The sequence below is a fragment of the Trypanosoma grayi genome, assembly GCF_000691245.1.
Source record: "Trypanosoma grayi strain ANR4 Tgr_151_V1, whole genome shotgun sequence".
Taxonomy (NCBI): domain Eukaryota; phylum Euglenozoa; class Kinetoplastea; order Trypanosomatida; family Trypanosomatidae; genus Trypanosoma; species Trypanosoma grayi.
In genome coordinates this window covers 1-15395 of record NW_008825770.1, presented here as the reverse complement: position 1 = coordinate 15395, position 15395 = coordinate 1, and the positions used below count along the sequence as shown (strand labels likewise).

General features: G+C 58.3%; 8 protein-coding genes across 8 annotated transcripts; all 8 read right to left on the bottom strand.

The window, feature by feature from the left end:
* Positions 1 to 409: 409 nt before the first annotated feature.
* Positions 410 to 2614, bottom strand: DQ04_01511070 (putative ribose-phosphate pyrophosphokinase; the record flags this gene model as incomplete). The annotated part of the gene is made up of 1 exon (XM_009310811.1): positions 410 to 2614. The coding sequence occupies one exon, from the start codon at positions 2612 to 2614 to the stop codon at positions 410 to 412; it is 2205 nt and encodes a 734-aa protein (XP_009309086.1).
* Positions 2615 to 3132: 518 nt separating this feature from the next.
* Positions 3133 to 3618, bottom strand: DQ04_01511060 (hypothetical protein; the record flags this gene model as incomplete). The annotated part of the gene is made up of 1 exon (XM_009310810.1): positions 3133 to 3618. The coding sequence occupies one exon, from the start codon at positions 3616 to 3618 to the stop codon at positions 3133 to 3135; it is 486 nt and encodes a 161-aa protein (XP_009309085.1).
* A 559-nt stretch (positions 3619 to 4177) lies between these two features.
* On the bottom strand, positions 4178 to 4930 carry DQ04_01511050 (hypothetical protein; the record flags this gene model as incomplete). The annotated part of the gene is made up of 1 exon (XM_009310809.1): positions 4178 to 4930. One exon carries the CDS (start codon positions 4928 to 4930, stop codon positions 4178 to 4180), a length of 753 nt encoding a protein of 250 aa, XP_009309084.1.
* A 411-nt stretch (positions 4931 to 5341) lies between these two features.
* DQ04_01511040 (hypothetical protein) lies at positions 5342 to 6067 on the bottom strand (the record flags this gene model as incomplete). The annotated part of the gene is made up of 1 exon (XM_009310808.1): positions 5342 to 6067. One exon carries the CDS (start codon positions 6065 to 6067, stop codon positions 5342 to 5344), a length of 726 nt encoding a protein of 241 aa, XP_009309083.1.
* A 920-nt stretch (positions 6068 to 6987) lies between these two features.
* On the bottom strand, positions 6988 to 7320 carry DQ04_01511030 (small ubiquitin protein; the record flags this gene model as incomplete). The annotated part of the gene is made up of 1 exon (XM_009310807.1): positions 6988 to 7320. The coding sequence occupies one exon, from the start codon at positions 7318 to 7320 to the stop codon at positions 6988 to 6990; it is 333 nt and encodes a 110-aa protein (XP_009309082.1).
* Positions 7321 to 7737: 417 nt separating this feature from the next.
* Positions 7738 to 8373, bottom strand: DQ04_01511020 (signal peptidase type I; the record flags this gene model as incomplete). The annotated part of the gene is made up of 1 exon (XM_009310806.1): positions 7738 to 8373. One exon carries the CDS (start codon positions 8371 to 8373, stop codon positions 7738 to 7740), a length of 636 nt encoding a protein of 211 aa, XP_009309081.1.
* Positions 8374 to 8860: 487 nt separating this feature from the next.
* On the bottom strand, positions 8861 to 11956 carry DQ04_01511010 (hypothetical protein; the record flags this gene model as incomplete). Its single annotated transcript, XM_009310805.1, has 1 exon — positions 8861 to 11956. One exon carries the CDS (start codon positions 11954 to 11956, stop codon positions 8861 to 8863), a length of 3096 nt encoding a protein of 1031 aa, XP_009309080.1.
* A 167-nt stretch (positions 11957 to 12123) lies between these two features.
* Positions 12124 to 15348, bottom strand: DQ04_01511000 (hypothetical protein; the record flags this gene model as incomplete). Its single annotated transcript, XM_009310804.1, has 1 exon — positions 12124 to 15348. One exon carries the CDS (start codon positions 15346 to 15348, stop codon positions 12124 to 12126), a length of 3225 nt encoding a protein of 1074 aa, XP_009309079.1.
* Between the last annotated feature and the right edge of the window lie 47 nt (positions 15349 to 15395).

Here is a 15395-nt window from a genome sequence, read left to right as displayed (position 1 = left end):
TCCTCCTCCTCCTCCTCGCCTCCCCGTCACTCGCGGGGTGTTTTTGCTTCGTCGGGCATGTTGCCCCACACACATATCGGAACACACGCACGCACCAACAAGTAGGCACACACACACACACACACGTCTCTACGCGAAAAGAATGTGTGAGCCGCTGCCGTCGAGAATAGGAATGCAACACAATGGGTATAATAAAAATAATAACCACCAAAAGCACCAGGGCTGGTACCACTAGCTACTAGCTACTGCTGCTTTTGTTGCTCTTGCTGTAGTATTCACCTCTCGCTCTCTCTCCCCTCCTTGTACACAGGCCGAGACACACACACACACACACACACACACACACAAAACCCCTTCCATGCCACCGCTCGCCCCCCACAGGCATTGTGGCGTTCCCACACGCATGCGCTTACATCTCGAACAGCGTCGTGAGCGAGTTCTCCGTGTGCACCTTCTCAATGGCGCGGGCGAGGAGCGGGGCGATGGGCAGCACGCGCAGCTTCTGCGCGATGCGGGGGTTCGTGAACACCTCGTCCTGGTCGACGCTGTCAGTGACAACGACGAGGTCAATTGGGCTGTGGATAAGCCGCTCCACCGCCCCACCCGACACAATGAAGTGCGTCGCGAGCAGAATAATGCGGCTTGCGCCCGCCTCACGCAGCTTCCACGCGGTGCGGCAGATGATGATCGCTTCGTCAATAAATGTGTCGACAATGATGCATAGCCGATCCTTCACATCGCCAACGAGCAAAACATCGTCGGTCGCCGTCGTGTCGTCGACAGGGACGTTGCGAATGGCACAAATGCCTTCCTCCTGCCGCCGTAGTGCCTGCTCGAACGCCAACGTGCAGGCACCTCCAAGAGATAGGTGACTCTGCTCGCTCGAAGGGGATACCGAAGGCTGTTGTAGTTGTTTCTGCTGCTGCTGCTTCTGCTGTTTGGAGTTGCTAATGCCGCTGCCGCCGGCGTCATCAGTGGCATTAGCGTTCTTATCAGGGTTCATCAGAGAGGTCTGCAGGGGTTCAATGGGAGCCCGGCTAGTGTGTGCCGCGACCTCCCTATCGGTGGAGGAAGAGAAACTCGACGCTTCACCCTCCACTCCGCCTTGCGTGCAGCTGTAGTGATCACCCGAGACTGGAGAGAGGACTGTTTGCTGCTGCTGCTGCTGCGGGACACACATCTGTCGCTGCACCGCCGTACATACGGAAACGAACTGATCCTCGCTTGAGAGCTCCTTGTACTGCATTAGCGCATCCGCGAAGTGTCGTGCGCGGTTAACCGATGCCCCAGTCGTTGCCACAATCGTAATGTTGCGGAAGTCGTGTCCCTCGTTCGTCAGGTGGTTCGCAATGTAGCGAACGAATTCGTACTTTGCCGATATCGTCTCCAGTGGCACGGAGAACATGCCTTCCACCTGCTCGCTCGAGAGATCCACCGTAATGACGTGCTGGCAGCCCATCGTCTCCAGAAGCTCTGCTACAGCCGCCATTGACGAGACACTGGCGGTGTACGCGATGTACGGAATGACGGCGGTGATGCGTGCAGCCGAGCTCATCTTGGCTGCGTGCAACATCAGTGCAAGCTCCATAAATGTGCCGGAGTGCGACAGAGCGAGGGGGTCGCGCTTCACGAGTGACTGCAGCACAAACACGTCATCGCCGCGGATCGCACGGGGAAGATTCACGTTGATCTCCCCATTCGGGAACTGCGTACAACACGGCGGAAAACGCTCGCACTGCAGTACCTCGCAGATCATCTTCTGGCAGAAGATGCTCGTGTTGCCGGGCAGAATGCGCACCGCAAAGTCACCCGGCCGCTCCTGGTGCGGGAAGTTGAGGGTGAAGAAGAAGGTGTCGCTGTGTGGCAGGATGCGGCGTATGTTCACACCTGCCTTGTGCTCGTAGCGGCTGAGATGCGCCACCGTTTCCTCATACGTAAAGTGAAAGACTGTGCCGTAGAGCGCAATGAGGTCGAGCGCAATGCGGCGCAGATTGATGCGCGGCTGCGAGAGTGCGCTGGAGGAGATGATGTCATCCACAGCCATCAGGCGCTGCTGAAGGGAAAGGCTGTCGCAGGCGCAGCGCTCCATGAACTTCTTCATGATCTTGCGGAACGCTGCGAGGTTGAGGGCGCGGTACTGCAGGATCGACTGCACCTTCACGTACAGCTGCGGAATGCGCTCCTCCGGCCGCGCGCGGATCTCCTCTTCCGTCAACTGCCGCAGCTCCTTCACACGCGAGAGGAGATCCACCTCGAGCTTCAACAGGTAGTTCTTCACCTTCTCGAAGGAGGCGTCTAGCTGCTCGAAGAACTCATCCTCCGCGCACCGCCGCTGCTCCACCAGCTCCAGCATCGTCAGGGTGCCCGCCCTCTTCTCTGTCGTTGTGGTCGGTGTTGAACTCACGGTCGGCAGCGTGCCCTCGCATGACATCGGTGAGCCCGGGTCATTTGCTTCCAGTTTATTGATTCTCATCCTCAGCTGCTCCACCGTCTTTGCGATGGGCTTCAGCTCAAAATACGAGACGTAATTTTCGAGCGTGATCTCCGTGTTATACTCCGAGAGGAGACGGCGGTGGAACGCCTGTCCCTCGGAGCGTGCCTTCCCTGTACGCATGTGTATACGTCTGCTGCTGCTGCTTCTGCTACTGCTGCTGTTGTTGTTGTTATTCCTCTTAGTGTGATATTACTCTCTCTCTCCCTTTCTCTCTTTGTCTGCGCGTATGTATGTATGCAACTGACTGCGTGCGTGGCACGGAATGACTCCACAATAGGACAGTGCGACGTCGACCTGTCTTCCCTGCAAGGCAGTGGGGGAGAGAACAAAGCAACAACAACAAAAGTAAGAGCAACACACACACACACACACACACACACACACAAACCAAAAANAAAAAAAAAAAACATACTCGTCGTGCATTGTTCACACATGCAGAGAATTCCCCCTTCAGCTACCCTCGCCTCTCCGTGCATGGGGGGATTATCGCAGTGCGCACAACACCAACGACACACAGAGGAGGGGGGCGAAGAACGAAGAAGAGAGTAAGAGTGAGAGGAATAAGGGCACGCAGCACTCATTTCTCTGTGAGGAAATCTAACACAACCAGACACGTAGGCGTACGACAACTGCAACCCCTACGGATCGGCGTTGAGAATAGCCCACAAGTCTGGCATGCGCTGCTGCATGGCATCCGCAAGCCGACCCCGTTGACCACCCACATCGCCGTGATATCTCCGCTGTTGCTCTTCATGCTGGTGGCGGGATACACACGACAGCTGCCGTAGCAGCACCGCCCGCACCGCCTCCCCGAAGTCCTGAATCGCCTCTTCTTCCCCTTCCCGCATCCTCTTCTGTGCGCCGTCGTTGGCCCTGTGTATGGACCGCGCATACACTGATCGGCCGAGCACAGCCCTCACTTCCTCCGTGTCCTCCGCATCAGCAGTGCCTGCGGTGGCGCAGAGTGTGCTATACAGCTGCAGGAGCACCTGGGAGAGTTGGTGGTACACCCGAGCAGTGTGTGTCTCTTCGGCAGACAATAGGCGACATCTCTTTCGCCCCGATGAAGCCTCGCTGATGTGGTCTGTTGCTGCTTCTGCCGCTGCCTTACCACACGTTGGCATCGTTGTGAGTTTCTGTGGCATATCAGTTTCTCTCTCTCTCTCTCTCTCTCTCTGAGCCGCACGGACCCACAGACGCAGTCACGCAAGGGTGCTGCCCTCCGTGGAAGGACACACCGAAGCACGCAGACGTACAAACGCACAACGGAAAAGAAGAAATATATATATTTAATCAACGTATATATGTAAATATACACAGCCGGAGAACACGTCCCCCACCCCCTCAGTGCTATGCACGTGACACACAGCTGGTGCCCTTCACTCTTTCCTTCTTTTTATTCTGTGGGGGGTTTACCCCCGTCCTCTTGAAGGCTTGAGGCGAGACGCCAGCGCGAAGTCGACCAGCAAGAGCGGCACATCAGCTACAACTGGGCGCGTCACCATCGCCCATCGTATCTATTGGCCGACGTATCCATCCCGCTCGTCATCTTCCGACCGAGTCAACAGCTTCTTGCATCTAATCCGTCAAGCACGTACCTAGTACACACACAAACAAACATACATACGCATATATATATACATATATATATATATATGTATAGAAGCGCGTGCATCTCCCCGTCTACGGCGGCAGCATCACTGTCAGCGATACCGACGCCTTGTTGTACACGCCCTCGCTCGGCAGCTCCACTGAGACCCCCGAGAAGGCGGCAGACCACCCCACCACGTCCGACCCTCCCTTTTCTTCCGGCAGCGTAAAGAACTTCTGCGGCGACAGCAGCAGCGCCGTTGTTGTGGTTGTTGATGCTGCTGTTGTTGCTGCGGCACCTGATCGCAGGTGGTGGTCGGACGCAGCGGTGGCGTTGGGCAGCGGACAGACGCCGAGGCGCACGCGCAGCGGCTGCATGGCGTGCAGGTCGTGGAAGAACCCCTCCGCCTCCTGCCCGGTCGCGCCATCGCTCATGCGACTGCCACTGCGCCGACTGCTGCCAGCGGTGTGCCCCGTCGGCCGCCGCTGCGACACCGCCACACCCTCGGCCTCCTCCTCTTCTTCTTCCAACTCCTCCTCCTCTTCTTCCAACTCCTCCTCCTCCTCCTCNTCATCATCATCATCGTTGCGGCTGCGCTTCTGTGCGAAGCGTGGCTTGTGCTGCAGCCTGCGCACCGTCATCATAGACGGGCGCGGCGACGGTGTGACGGGGTTTGCCGCGTGCGAGGGGCGCGGCGGCGACAAGGACACCCGAAGCGGCGAAGTGCCTTGCGCCTCAATCTCCCCCCTCTCCTCCTCCACGGCTTCTGTTGCTGCTGTCGTTTGCTCTCTCGTTGTGGCGCCTCGTCGGCGTCGCCCACTGGTGGGGGCTCGCTTCGGCGGCATTTCAAAGGCCACCCAATACTTACTCTCTATTGTACTTCATTACACACACACAGTGAGAGAGAGTGTGTGTGTGAGAGAGAGAGAAGGGAATACAATGTCGCAGTGGGATGCTGGGATTGATATGAAGTCCTATGTGTGGATTTTGATACTGGATGAAGGAATGCCATGAATAAGGGGGTTGGCAATAAGCGAGGAAAGTGCAAGAAACCGTAGAAGGATGCCCGAAAAAAAAAAATGTTTTATTCAACCACCGAAGAATATCAATGCTTCGGCTGCCGGTAGACCCTACTGCTCACTTCCGTTGATTTATAGAAACACATGAACATACACACATAGAGTGACAGGTAGGGGGCGTGAATGCCTCATGGCTTTTTCCTCTAAATGTATTTGGTTCCCCTTGCTTTCAATTCATTATGGTTTTGCATTTCCCTGCGCTTTCGCATCGGCACCACCCCCACCGAACTGCCTCAGTGTGTTTATGTACGCCATCATATGAGTCTGAATCTCCTGCATCTTCCGCGCGTCCTCTGGTGTTGGCGCCTGCCCACTGTGCATGCTCTGCTGAATGCGCATCATGTCCTCCCGAAGCTTCGGTGAAAGTGACTGAAACGCCATCTGCATCTCCATCATCTGCTGCGGGTTCGGCATTCCATGTGAGTGGCCGTGACCGTGTGAGTGACCATGGCCGTGCGAGTGCTGGCAGTTGGGTCCGTGCTGGTGCGCGTGCCCGTCCGCGTTCATTTGCTGCGGCAGCAGTGCGGACAGCCGCGGCTCCGACGAGCACACCGAGACCATCTGCGACTCCACCAGCATGCACATCTGCCTCATTATCATCTCCGTCTCCTGGTCAGGGTATTTTACCACCGCCTCCTTCAGACACTCCAGCATCATCGCACCACTGGGTGCGGTGGCGGCGTTGCCTCCCGTGCCGTGGATTGTGGCGTAGTGGCGTTCAAGGAACTCCTTCTGCAGCTCCTCCACGACGGCGATGAGCTCCATATCGGTAGTTGGCACCGGCTCCCGCAGCGCATTCTCGCGCAGTTTGTTGAGGAATGCCGGCATCTGCATCTCCACAATCATGCCGCGGACAAGATTGTGCACGTCGTTGCGCGAAAGCTCCAGCTTTGCCTCCGTCATGGTGTGCGTGCGTGTGTGTGTGTGTGTGCCGGTTGGTAATATAACTCTGCTTCTGCTGCTGATGATGGTGGAGGTGATGATGCCAACGCCACTGGGAATATTTTTCTCCTTTTTCTCGCCCAGGAGGCCCAATCGAACAGAAAGAGGGAGGGGGGAAGGGAGACAAACCAAAAAAAAGGAAGAAACAAACAAGCGGTGTTGGCGGTGGGCATGCATCGTGTCATTCAGGCGCTCGTGATGGACGTGGAAGTTGCAGGACAGCAGATTCAGCCACAGACGAACACACGCGAAAAAAAAAAAATAACCTCAGGGGTCGATGCAAAAGCAAATAAATAAGATACTCAATGTGTTAGACGACACCTCACGAACGCAATCGGGGCATCACGCCACGGCCCCAGTTTCCCACAGCTGCTCCATCCATGGCGCCCTTTTGAAAGACACCAGTAGAAAACTCTCCTCCTCCTTTGAACCCCAGTCGTAGACGACAAGACCCCCTGAGCCTCCTAGCCAGCGTCACCAGCCACGCCCAGTGGCACTAGTCGAAGCTGCAAGACCACCCTCCCCCTCAATAAGAGCAGACCCCCAGATGCTTGTAGCTGCGGGGAGAGGTCGGACGATGACGCAAACCTAATAGTACACCCTTTTTTTTTTGCCATGAAGGCGCCTATGCGACAGCATCAGCATCACAGACACTGTTGCGCGGCAAGAGGACTACTACACTCGCCAGCGACAGTACATGGGCGCACACGCACGCTCTGCGCCCCACGGTGAACAAATGCGCCTTCCTATTTCTGCTCAGTGAAGAAGTGAAAGGGGAGGAATGCATAGGGTCACAGAAGAGACGCAAACTAGAGGCAAGACAATGTGCCATACTCATGAGTAAAGTTATTCTCGCTTCTGATCTACAGCGCTTCACTATATTAAATAATGTTTCCACCCGTCTGTTCAACCATCGCGTCGATCACGTCATCGTCCTCCATACCCAAGTCCGCTGGCGTCTTGGACTCGTCAATAGGCGACCCGTCAAAGAGAAAGCGGACGCTGCTGCGCGAGATGCCCTGCTTCTTGCAGTATGCGTCGATAAGCTTCTTCAGCTGCGTTCCGGTCTTAATCTTGAAGAACATCTCAGCTCCGTCGGCGTTCACAACCTTGATGGACACAAGAGGAGCCTCCGCTTTCACGGCAGGTTTGCCTGCGTCCTCCGCATTGTTGTTATTGTTATTATTATTGTTATTGTGCTCACCGTCCTCCATTGGCAATATAAACAGAGACGCACTCGCGTAGCCTTTTTCCCGCTGCTGAATGGGCCGTTCTATTCTCGTGCAATGTGCGAGCGAATATAGGGCGAAAAGCAGAAAGGGACACGGCACAAGACAAAAAACCAAAGAAAAAAAAAAGAGCACAAACAGGCATATATGTTCAGGCACGCGCACGCCCCACACCCACATTGTGTGTGGGTGGGTGTGTGGTGGTTGGGGGTGGGAGGCAGAAACAATCCACACCTGACAACAGCTGTCGCTCCCGCCCATATCTCCGTTAACTCGTGGAGCGCACATATTCCCACACACACACACACACAGATATATATAAACAGGCACACACACACATACGTGTGTGTGTGTGTGACGGGAGGGGGGTGGGTGGGGAGGGTGCGGCGTCGGCGTCGCACACTACTCACCACTGAACCACCCCCACGCAAGCGCGGCGGCGAGCACCACGACCTTCACCCACGGCCTGCCCTCCGAAAAGATGGTGAGGAATCCGGCAGATGGGATGATGGCGAAGACTTTCCCCACCGCGTCCTCCTCACGTACCCAGCGGTGCCCAGTTGGGTAGAGCGTGCGGTCATCGAATTCGTTGTTGTCGCCCTTGGTGAGAAAGAGCCGCGTGCCACCGCCCTCATGCACCCGGTGAACGCGATGCACGATCGGCACCGTGCGGTCTGGCAGCGTGAAGACGATGACGTCGCCGATGTTGACAGGCGTCACCTTGTGCAGCAGCAGCAGGTCGCCGCGGTGATAGGCCGGCTCCATGCTACCCGACAGCACCACCACGAGCGGGTTGTCGCAGCTCGTCAGAAACCCGGCGGTGCGCCACAGGAGCATGAACACGCTGAGTGCCAGCACGAACGTAAGCACACCGCGCGCCTCGGGTGAGCCACTCACTAGGCTCCTCACGTAGTTGCGGACTTTCTCCAACAGGCTACGCTTCTCCATCATTTCGATGACCTTCTTGTGCTCCCGTAGCACCTGCGCCGCTAAGGGGTCGTAGGGTTGAAGTAGCGGTCCCGTGTCACTCTCCGTCATAGACCGGCACGCTATATTCCTTACAGCACAGAGAAGAAAGAAAACCAAAAGGTTTAGAAGAAGAAGAAGAAGAAAGCGAAAATAAATAATGTTAGGGATCACGCATCTGTCCGTATGTGCATGTGTGTGTGTGTGTGTGTGTCTGCTGCGCCGCCCAACAGCCTCGAAGCAGAGTCACAGACCCCCCTCCTCCTCCTTCACGCAGTCACACACACACACACACACACACACACACAGACAGACTGCTGTTCTGCGTGCACCTCCACCTTACGAAAGTGGTGCATTACGCCTGCTTGTTGCCTTTTTCTTCTTATGAATAACCGTATTCATTCCTTCTTATCCGAGGAGATTCACTTTCAAGTTATCATTTCATTCTGTCTTCTTCTTGTTGCTTGTTCTTTTTCTTTTTTTTTGTATTTGTGGTTGTTGTTGTTGTTTGTTAGTGCGCATGCGTGTGAGTGTGCCACACGTCACGCGCTGTGCCTTCTCAACTGGGCACCATGAAGATCCGTCGTTCGCCGTTGCCCTCGTCCTCCTCCACACGCTCCGCCGCCTGCCGCAGGAGACTCTGGCTGTCGTCGTTGCCGACACACGCGTAGCTGAGGTCGCACAGCGTCGCGTCGGACCAGTTATTATTGCTGCTGCTGCCTTGTTTCTGCTGCAGGATGGAGGGGGTGCGGCGGCGCGGCAGGTGAAGACGCTGCAGCGCCTTGAGGAAATCCGCGGCGAGGAAGTCCAAGTCGCTGCTGTGCGTCGTGAAGACATCCACGTAGGAAGCCGAGAGGCGGAACAGGCATGTCGTGACGGAGGCCAGACACAGCGCCTTCACCGACGACGAGGCATGCGCTGCGGAGCTGCTACTGCTGCTGCTGCTTCCCTTGTCGCTGCTGGTCGCATCCTTCACGAATTGGTAGAAGAACGACGACAGCTGGTTCAGCACAACGCGGCCGCAGCGCCCACGCGCGACGCCGTCGAGGCAGCGAACAAGCACTGACGACAGCAACGCTGGCAAAAGGTGCGGGCGCCGCCACAGCACACCAAGCGGCAGCAGCGTGCGCGCGAGCAGTCGCAGTATACACAACAGCAACTTCTCTTCGCTCTCCCCGCGCTGCGCAGCGTCGTCTCGGCGAGCCGTGACACCGGTGCCGTTCAGCAGTCTGTGGAGGAAGTACAACTCGTGATCAACGAAGGCGCAGTCGTCGTGCAGCGCAGGAAGCGGCAGGGCGCACAGCTCCAGTACGCGGCACCAAAGTGGCGCCGCCGCACCGCTGGCAAGGAGGGGGCTGGCGCCACTCGCAACGAGCAGCCGCTTCACATCGCCGCGCCACACGCTGAACCGCATGTACGGCACCGCGCTGAGTTGCTGAAGCGCCGTGCTGGCAGTCGTGAGCAGCTGCTCGTGCCGACCCCAGCAACATGGAGATAACCCTGAAGCGGAAGAGGGCACTGAGAACTTCACAGCCTCGTGCAAGAGGGCGTGCATGTACTGCTGCAGCAACGCCGGTGCGGCGTCGGTGGGAAAGGCGCGCAGTATCGATGGCATGACACGTAGCTGCAGAAGCAGCCACTGTGTCACCGCGTCCGTGCAGCACGCCGCCTCACCACGTTGCAGCGTAGCGAGAGTAAACATGCGGCTGTTGCGTTGTGCTTCTTCTGTCGTCGCTGCTGCTCCTCGTTCTACTGTGTCGAGCAGTTGCTGCATGGCCTCATCGGAGGTGGTGTACTTCTGCCGCGGGTCGAAGCTGCTGAGCAGAAGGGACAGCCAGCCACTCCCGCTACTCGTGTCGCGGTCGCCGCCCGACGCGAAGAGCCGACGCTCCTCGTGCACTACGAACAGCACCCACAGGATCTGCATCGCAGACTCCTCCGTCGAGGTCAGCAACCGCACGAGTGTGGCGAGACTGCGTCGCCGCGCCTCGTGGTCTGATGGGTCGAAGAGCTCACGCAATCCTGGACCGGCAGCAGATGGCGGACGGGGCGCGGCAATGGCGGCCAGAGCGAGGCTAACGAGACCCTCCTCCCGTCGCCCGTGCTGCTGCGGCCTTTTACGATTGTCTCTGGTTGCAAACTCCTCACCGGATTGTGCTGGCAGCAGCATCGTCGTTGAGCCACGCACCTTCTCAAGGGACATGTAGAGAGCAGTAAAGGCGCGCAGCAGCGGTGCATCCACTCCGGTGGCGAGGCTCTGCACCACCTGCAGGAACAGCGCAGCGAGGAGGTCCATCCATCGCGTTGCCACTTCATGGATCCGCGCCTCCTCTCCCGCCGTCCCTCTCTCGTCGCTCCTGTCATTGTTAGTATTTGCTTCAGCCGTTACTGCTGCCGCTGAAGACGGCTCCTCCTCCTCCTCCCCCTCCCCCTTCTTCTTTTCATGGCGCTGTCGCTTAAGTGTGGCCTCAATGGACGCCGGCTTACGTGCCGCGCCGGCAAACACGACATGCCCACCATTCGCCACGCTGAGGAATGTCGACACCGCCGCATAATCACCCCTCTTGCAGGAGCGGCGCATGGCGTCCACAACGGCCAACACGAAGATGTGTGCGGTGGATGGAGAATCATGTGTCGCCCTCTCATTGCGACACACCGTCAATGCGATGGAGTACAGCTGCCACAACACGCTCGCCGCGCACGCCTCGGTGGTTTTTGTTGCTGCTGCTTTTGCTGCCTCATCCGTGCCACAGTAACGCACGAGGAGCAGGGCAAACTCCTTCGAGAAAATGCGGCGAGCAAGAAGAGTGCACACAGCCACAGTCCGCCTTGCCGCCGCTTCGCTGTCGCCGCCTCTTTCCTCCTCCTCCTCCTCCTCCTCGTCATCATTGATGCTCACACCACTCTGTGCGGCGTGCAGCATGGCTACAGATGGGATGAATGGCACACCAATCGCTTGCACAAAGGCGTCATTCACATCGTCTTTATCCCTGCCGCTTTTGCGGCCTGCCCGCCTTACCTGTTGCTGCTGTTCTTCTTGTTGATCTTGTTGCACCTCACCCGGCTGCAGGAGAGTACGACGGAGGAGCGAGTAGACGCCTTCCTCACATGCGAGGAATTCCATTACCAGCTGCATGAGCCGCCGCTGCAGCAGAGACGGCCGCACTGCCGAAGCGACTTTTTCTTCTGCGTGGGTGAGCAGCAGCCAGTGCACGGCGCGCTGAAGCAGCGACGGCCACTGCGGAACATGCCCAAGGCGGCGCAGCACATTCCCCAAAGCTGCGCAGAGCTGCAGCAACGGTGCACCCTCCTCTTCCTGCTGCTCCGTATTCTGGCGATGTTGCTTCTTCGCACTCTCAGCGCTGCGAGAGCAAACACGAACCTCATTATCGGTGACGCTCATCACAACATCGCAGAGCGCCTCAAGCAGGAACCCCGCACAGCTGCTTAGGCAGCGTGTTAGCCACACCGCGGCGCTCCGCGCAGAGGAGTTGAAAGTCACCCGCAGTAGCCACACAAGCGCCTGTCGCACCCGCCGCGGACGGCCAAACTCAACGACGCAGCGCCACTCCTCCTCCGTGAGCCGGTCGGCGAGCTGCAGCGCCTGTTGCGTGTCACCGTCCGGCACGTAGCCGCCGTCGCTGGCGAAGCGCATGTGGCACAGCACGAACGCAATCAGCCGTCGCGCGTCACTGGCGGGCCCCACCGATACGTTGAGCACCACCGCCACGGACCGCGCAAGCGTGAGACGCTGCAGCGCGAGTTGAGGCAGCAGTGTGACGCGATGCACATGCGGCGCGTGCCGCATCTGTGTCGTGCGGCTCATCGTTGCGTCCAAGTCATCGATCGTGAGCGGCCCAACGAGGGCGCCCACACTCGTCTCCAGCTGCCACATCGTCTCCTCCAGCACCAGCAGGTATGCCTCGACGTTCTGGATCCCAAGGTCCTGTAGGCAGCTGCAGATGAGCTCGCGCGCCTGATAGATGGCGTGCAGTGTGTACAAGACGANTCGACGTTCTGGATCCCAAGGTCCTGTAGGCAGCTGCAGATGAGCTCGCGCGCCTGATAGATGGCGTGCAGTGTGTACAAGACGAGGCGGCGCTGCAGCTTGGGCCGCACAGCGTCCGCTCCGGCAAACACACGTTGAACACGCGCCGTATTTTTACCGTTGTTGCTGCTGTCCTCCTCCTCCTCCTCGTCGTCACGGGCGAAGAACACCGCATGTAGGCGATTGACAAGGAGGGTAGAGAGTGTCAGCTCCAACTCCGCCGCTCGCTCGAGCAGCGCGCTGGCGGTGATAGAGGTGGCGAGAATGCCCTCCAGCACCGTCGCCACCACATCGAGGAGGAAGAGCACCTGCTGCGGCAGGAGCTGCAGCAGCGTCGTCGCCACCCTTCCCTTCCACGCCTCCGCCTGCGTACCGGAAGCATCAGCATTATCGCTATTCTCATCGTCCTCTGATGCCCACCGTGACATATACGCGAGCAAATGTGTCAGAAGCTCTTCTGGATCAAGCGACATGCCGCACGCTTGCACAAGCGCAGTCCGTACATGAGGATGGGCGAACACTTCATGCAGCCCCGCCACCATCCCAGCGTCCTCATCCTCGTCTTCCCCTTCCTTCCCGCTGTTGCTTGCGTTATTATTTGAGGTGTCCTCACCGTATGCCTCTGTCGCACATTTTGTGCCACCTTCCGCCTTCACATGTGCGACGATGGCGTCCAGCAGCATCGGGATTTGGTTGCTTTTCCCCAGGCGCGTCACGAGACTAACGAGGAAGGTGTGCAGCATCGTTGTTGTTGTTGTTGTTGTTGCTGTTATGGTGGTGGACGCAGGATTTCCGTCACTTTCACCATGGGGCTGCATCACAGTGCCTGTTGCAACGTGGGCCGCCACACGCAGAATCGCCGGCACATTTTGATCCACGACTTGCGGCGCAATGACTTCATAGGCGGAGAGGCAACGGGTAAGTGCCGCCTCAACGGACCGCCGCACCACACGTGGCCCGCCACGCGCTGCGAGCAACTGCGGCAACACGACTTGGGCGAACAGCAGCCCGAGAACCTCGTAACCGAGGCCCTTGTTGTAGCGGATGTCGTGGCCGAGGTGGAATACAGCCGGTGTTTCTGCATCCGCAACACCCGATGAGGATGATGAAGACGACGGCAGAGCTGCAGGAGCAATGGTGCCTTGGATAAACGTGTACAGCTCACCAATTGTGCGCCACGCCAGCGCGCGGAGGCCAAACAGGTCCAGCATCGCACCCGCACCCGCATCGCTGGCGGCATTCACGAATCGCTGCAGTGCGAGCGTCACTTCCTCCAGCAGAATCAGCGGCAGGTTCGTGTTGCCGTCCTCCGATTGGTGAACGTGCAGCGTGGCCTCGGCCGCCTCGTCGTCGTTGCGGGCTGCGTCGATGACCGAAAGAAACGTTCGGTACGACGCCACCGACATCTTGGACATGGTCGAAATCATGCTAGCGCGGCTCACCTGCGAGAGTGCACTCTGCTGCGAGAACGACGAATGGCGATCATCGTTGTTATCATTATCATCATCATGTTCATCATCCACGTCTCCACCGTTGTGGCTGTTGCTCTTGCTGTCCACACTGCTGCTTCGCTCAGAGCCGTCTGCGGTGTTGGAACTTCTGGTGGCAACACCGCGTCGCCGCTGCTCCCGCCGCTGCCGTCGCGCCTGACTCTCCTGCAGCAACACCATCCGCCGCTGCTCCTGTGCGAAGGCGGTCCAGCTCTGCTCCGCACAGAAGCTGCGGAAGAAGAACGGGATGCTCGTCATCCACTGCACAAGAAGAAGGGCAGCGTGCTGCTGCTGTGCTCCTGGTAGCTCAGCCATGGCACGCAGCGTTGCCTCCTCCACAGGTGGTGTCGTCACGTGCGTGTGCAAGGCGTACTCCGTCCCGTCCCGTACGTTGTTCTGCATAAGCTTGATGTCGTCGCCGCGGAAGTACACCACCACACGCGTTGCCCGGTTGCACGCCGTACTGGAGACCAGAGAGGTCAGCGCACGTCGGTACGCCCCCACCTCCATGCAACAGCAAGACGCCGGCGCCTCCGTCACGACGGCGTCAACGAGGCTGAGTTTCTGAAAACAAGTGAAGGGCGCAAGTGAGACGATCAAAGTCCCGCGACGCACCGCCGCTGCCCACGCGAGGAGTCGAGCTGTCACAATGGCGTCCGCATCGCCCTCCTGAAGGCCAGAAACAACAGCAGAAGAATGACTGCTGGCTCCGGTGCCTTTTGCTGCTGTGTTGCTGCTAGACTTCGCCTTTGTAATGAGTTGGTGGAGGATCGTCGGACATGGGCGTACGTTGTAGAGTGCGCTCAGTGGATGCCGCGCGTTCGCTGTGCGAAGCTGCCTCGCAGCTGCTTCCACCAAACCGGTGGCGCTGCGGCATAACCCGTGGAGCATTTCCTCTTCCTTAACGGCCTCTGTGCCACCTGCCTCCGTGTGGCGCAGTACATGAGCGATCAGCACGGCGTCCGCCGCTGTTGAGAGGAGGTGCGCCAACGCCTGCGTCACAGCCAACGAGCCGTCGTTGCGGCGGTTTGCGTGATGACCGCATGCCTCCGCAACGCGGCTAAGGAGCGACAGGAGCTCCACCGCCTCCTCCAGACGAGTCTGGAAGACTTTGCCATCGAGTGCCTCCGTTTCGCCCCTTTTGTGTCGTTGCTGCTGCTGCTGTGTGAATCGCTGCTCGTCCATGTGATGTGCCACGAGGGCGGTGGCGAAACTCACAGCGTACAGCAGGGAGTCGTTGATGACAACCACCTGCGCTGGCGTGACTGCCATTTCCGCCGCCGCCTCCGTCTTATTGCTGCTGCTGTTGGTACCCTTGTTGTCGACATCACCGTGGTCCTCTGTCAGGGCCGCGAGGCACGCCTCCCACGTCGGCACATGCGTCAAGGCATACACGTTTCCACGCCGCGGGTCCTTGAGCGATGACTGCACGAAGTCGTCGACGCTGCGCCGCTTCTGGCCCAGCTGGCCGTAGCGCTCAAGCTTCTGGATAGCCGCGCACGATATCATGTGCGCTGCTGCTTCTGCGGAGGAAGTGAGAAGTCAAGACAAAAAAA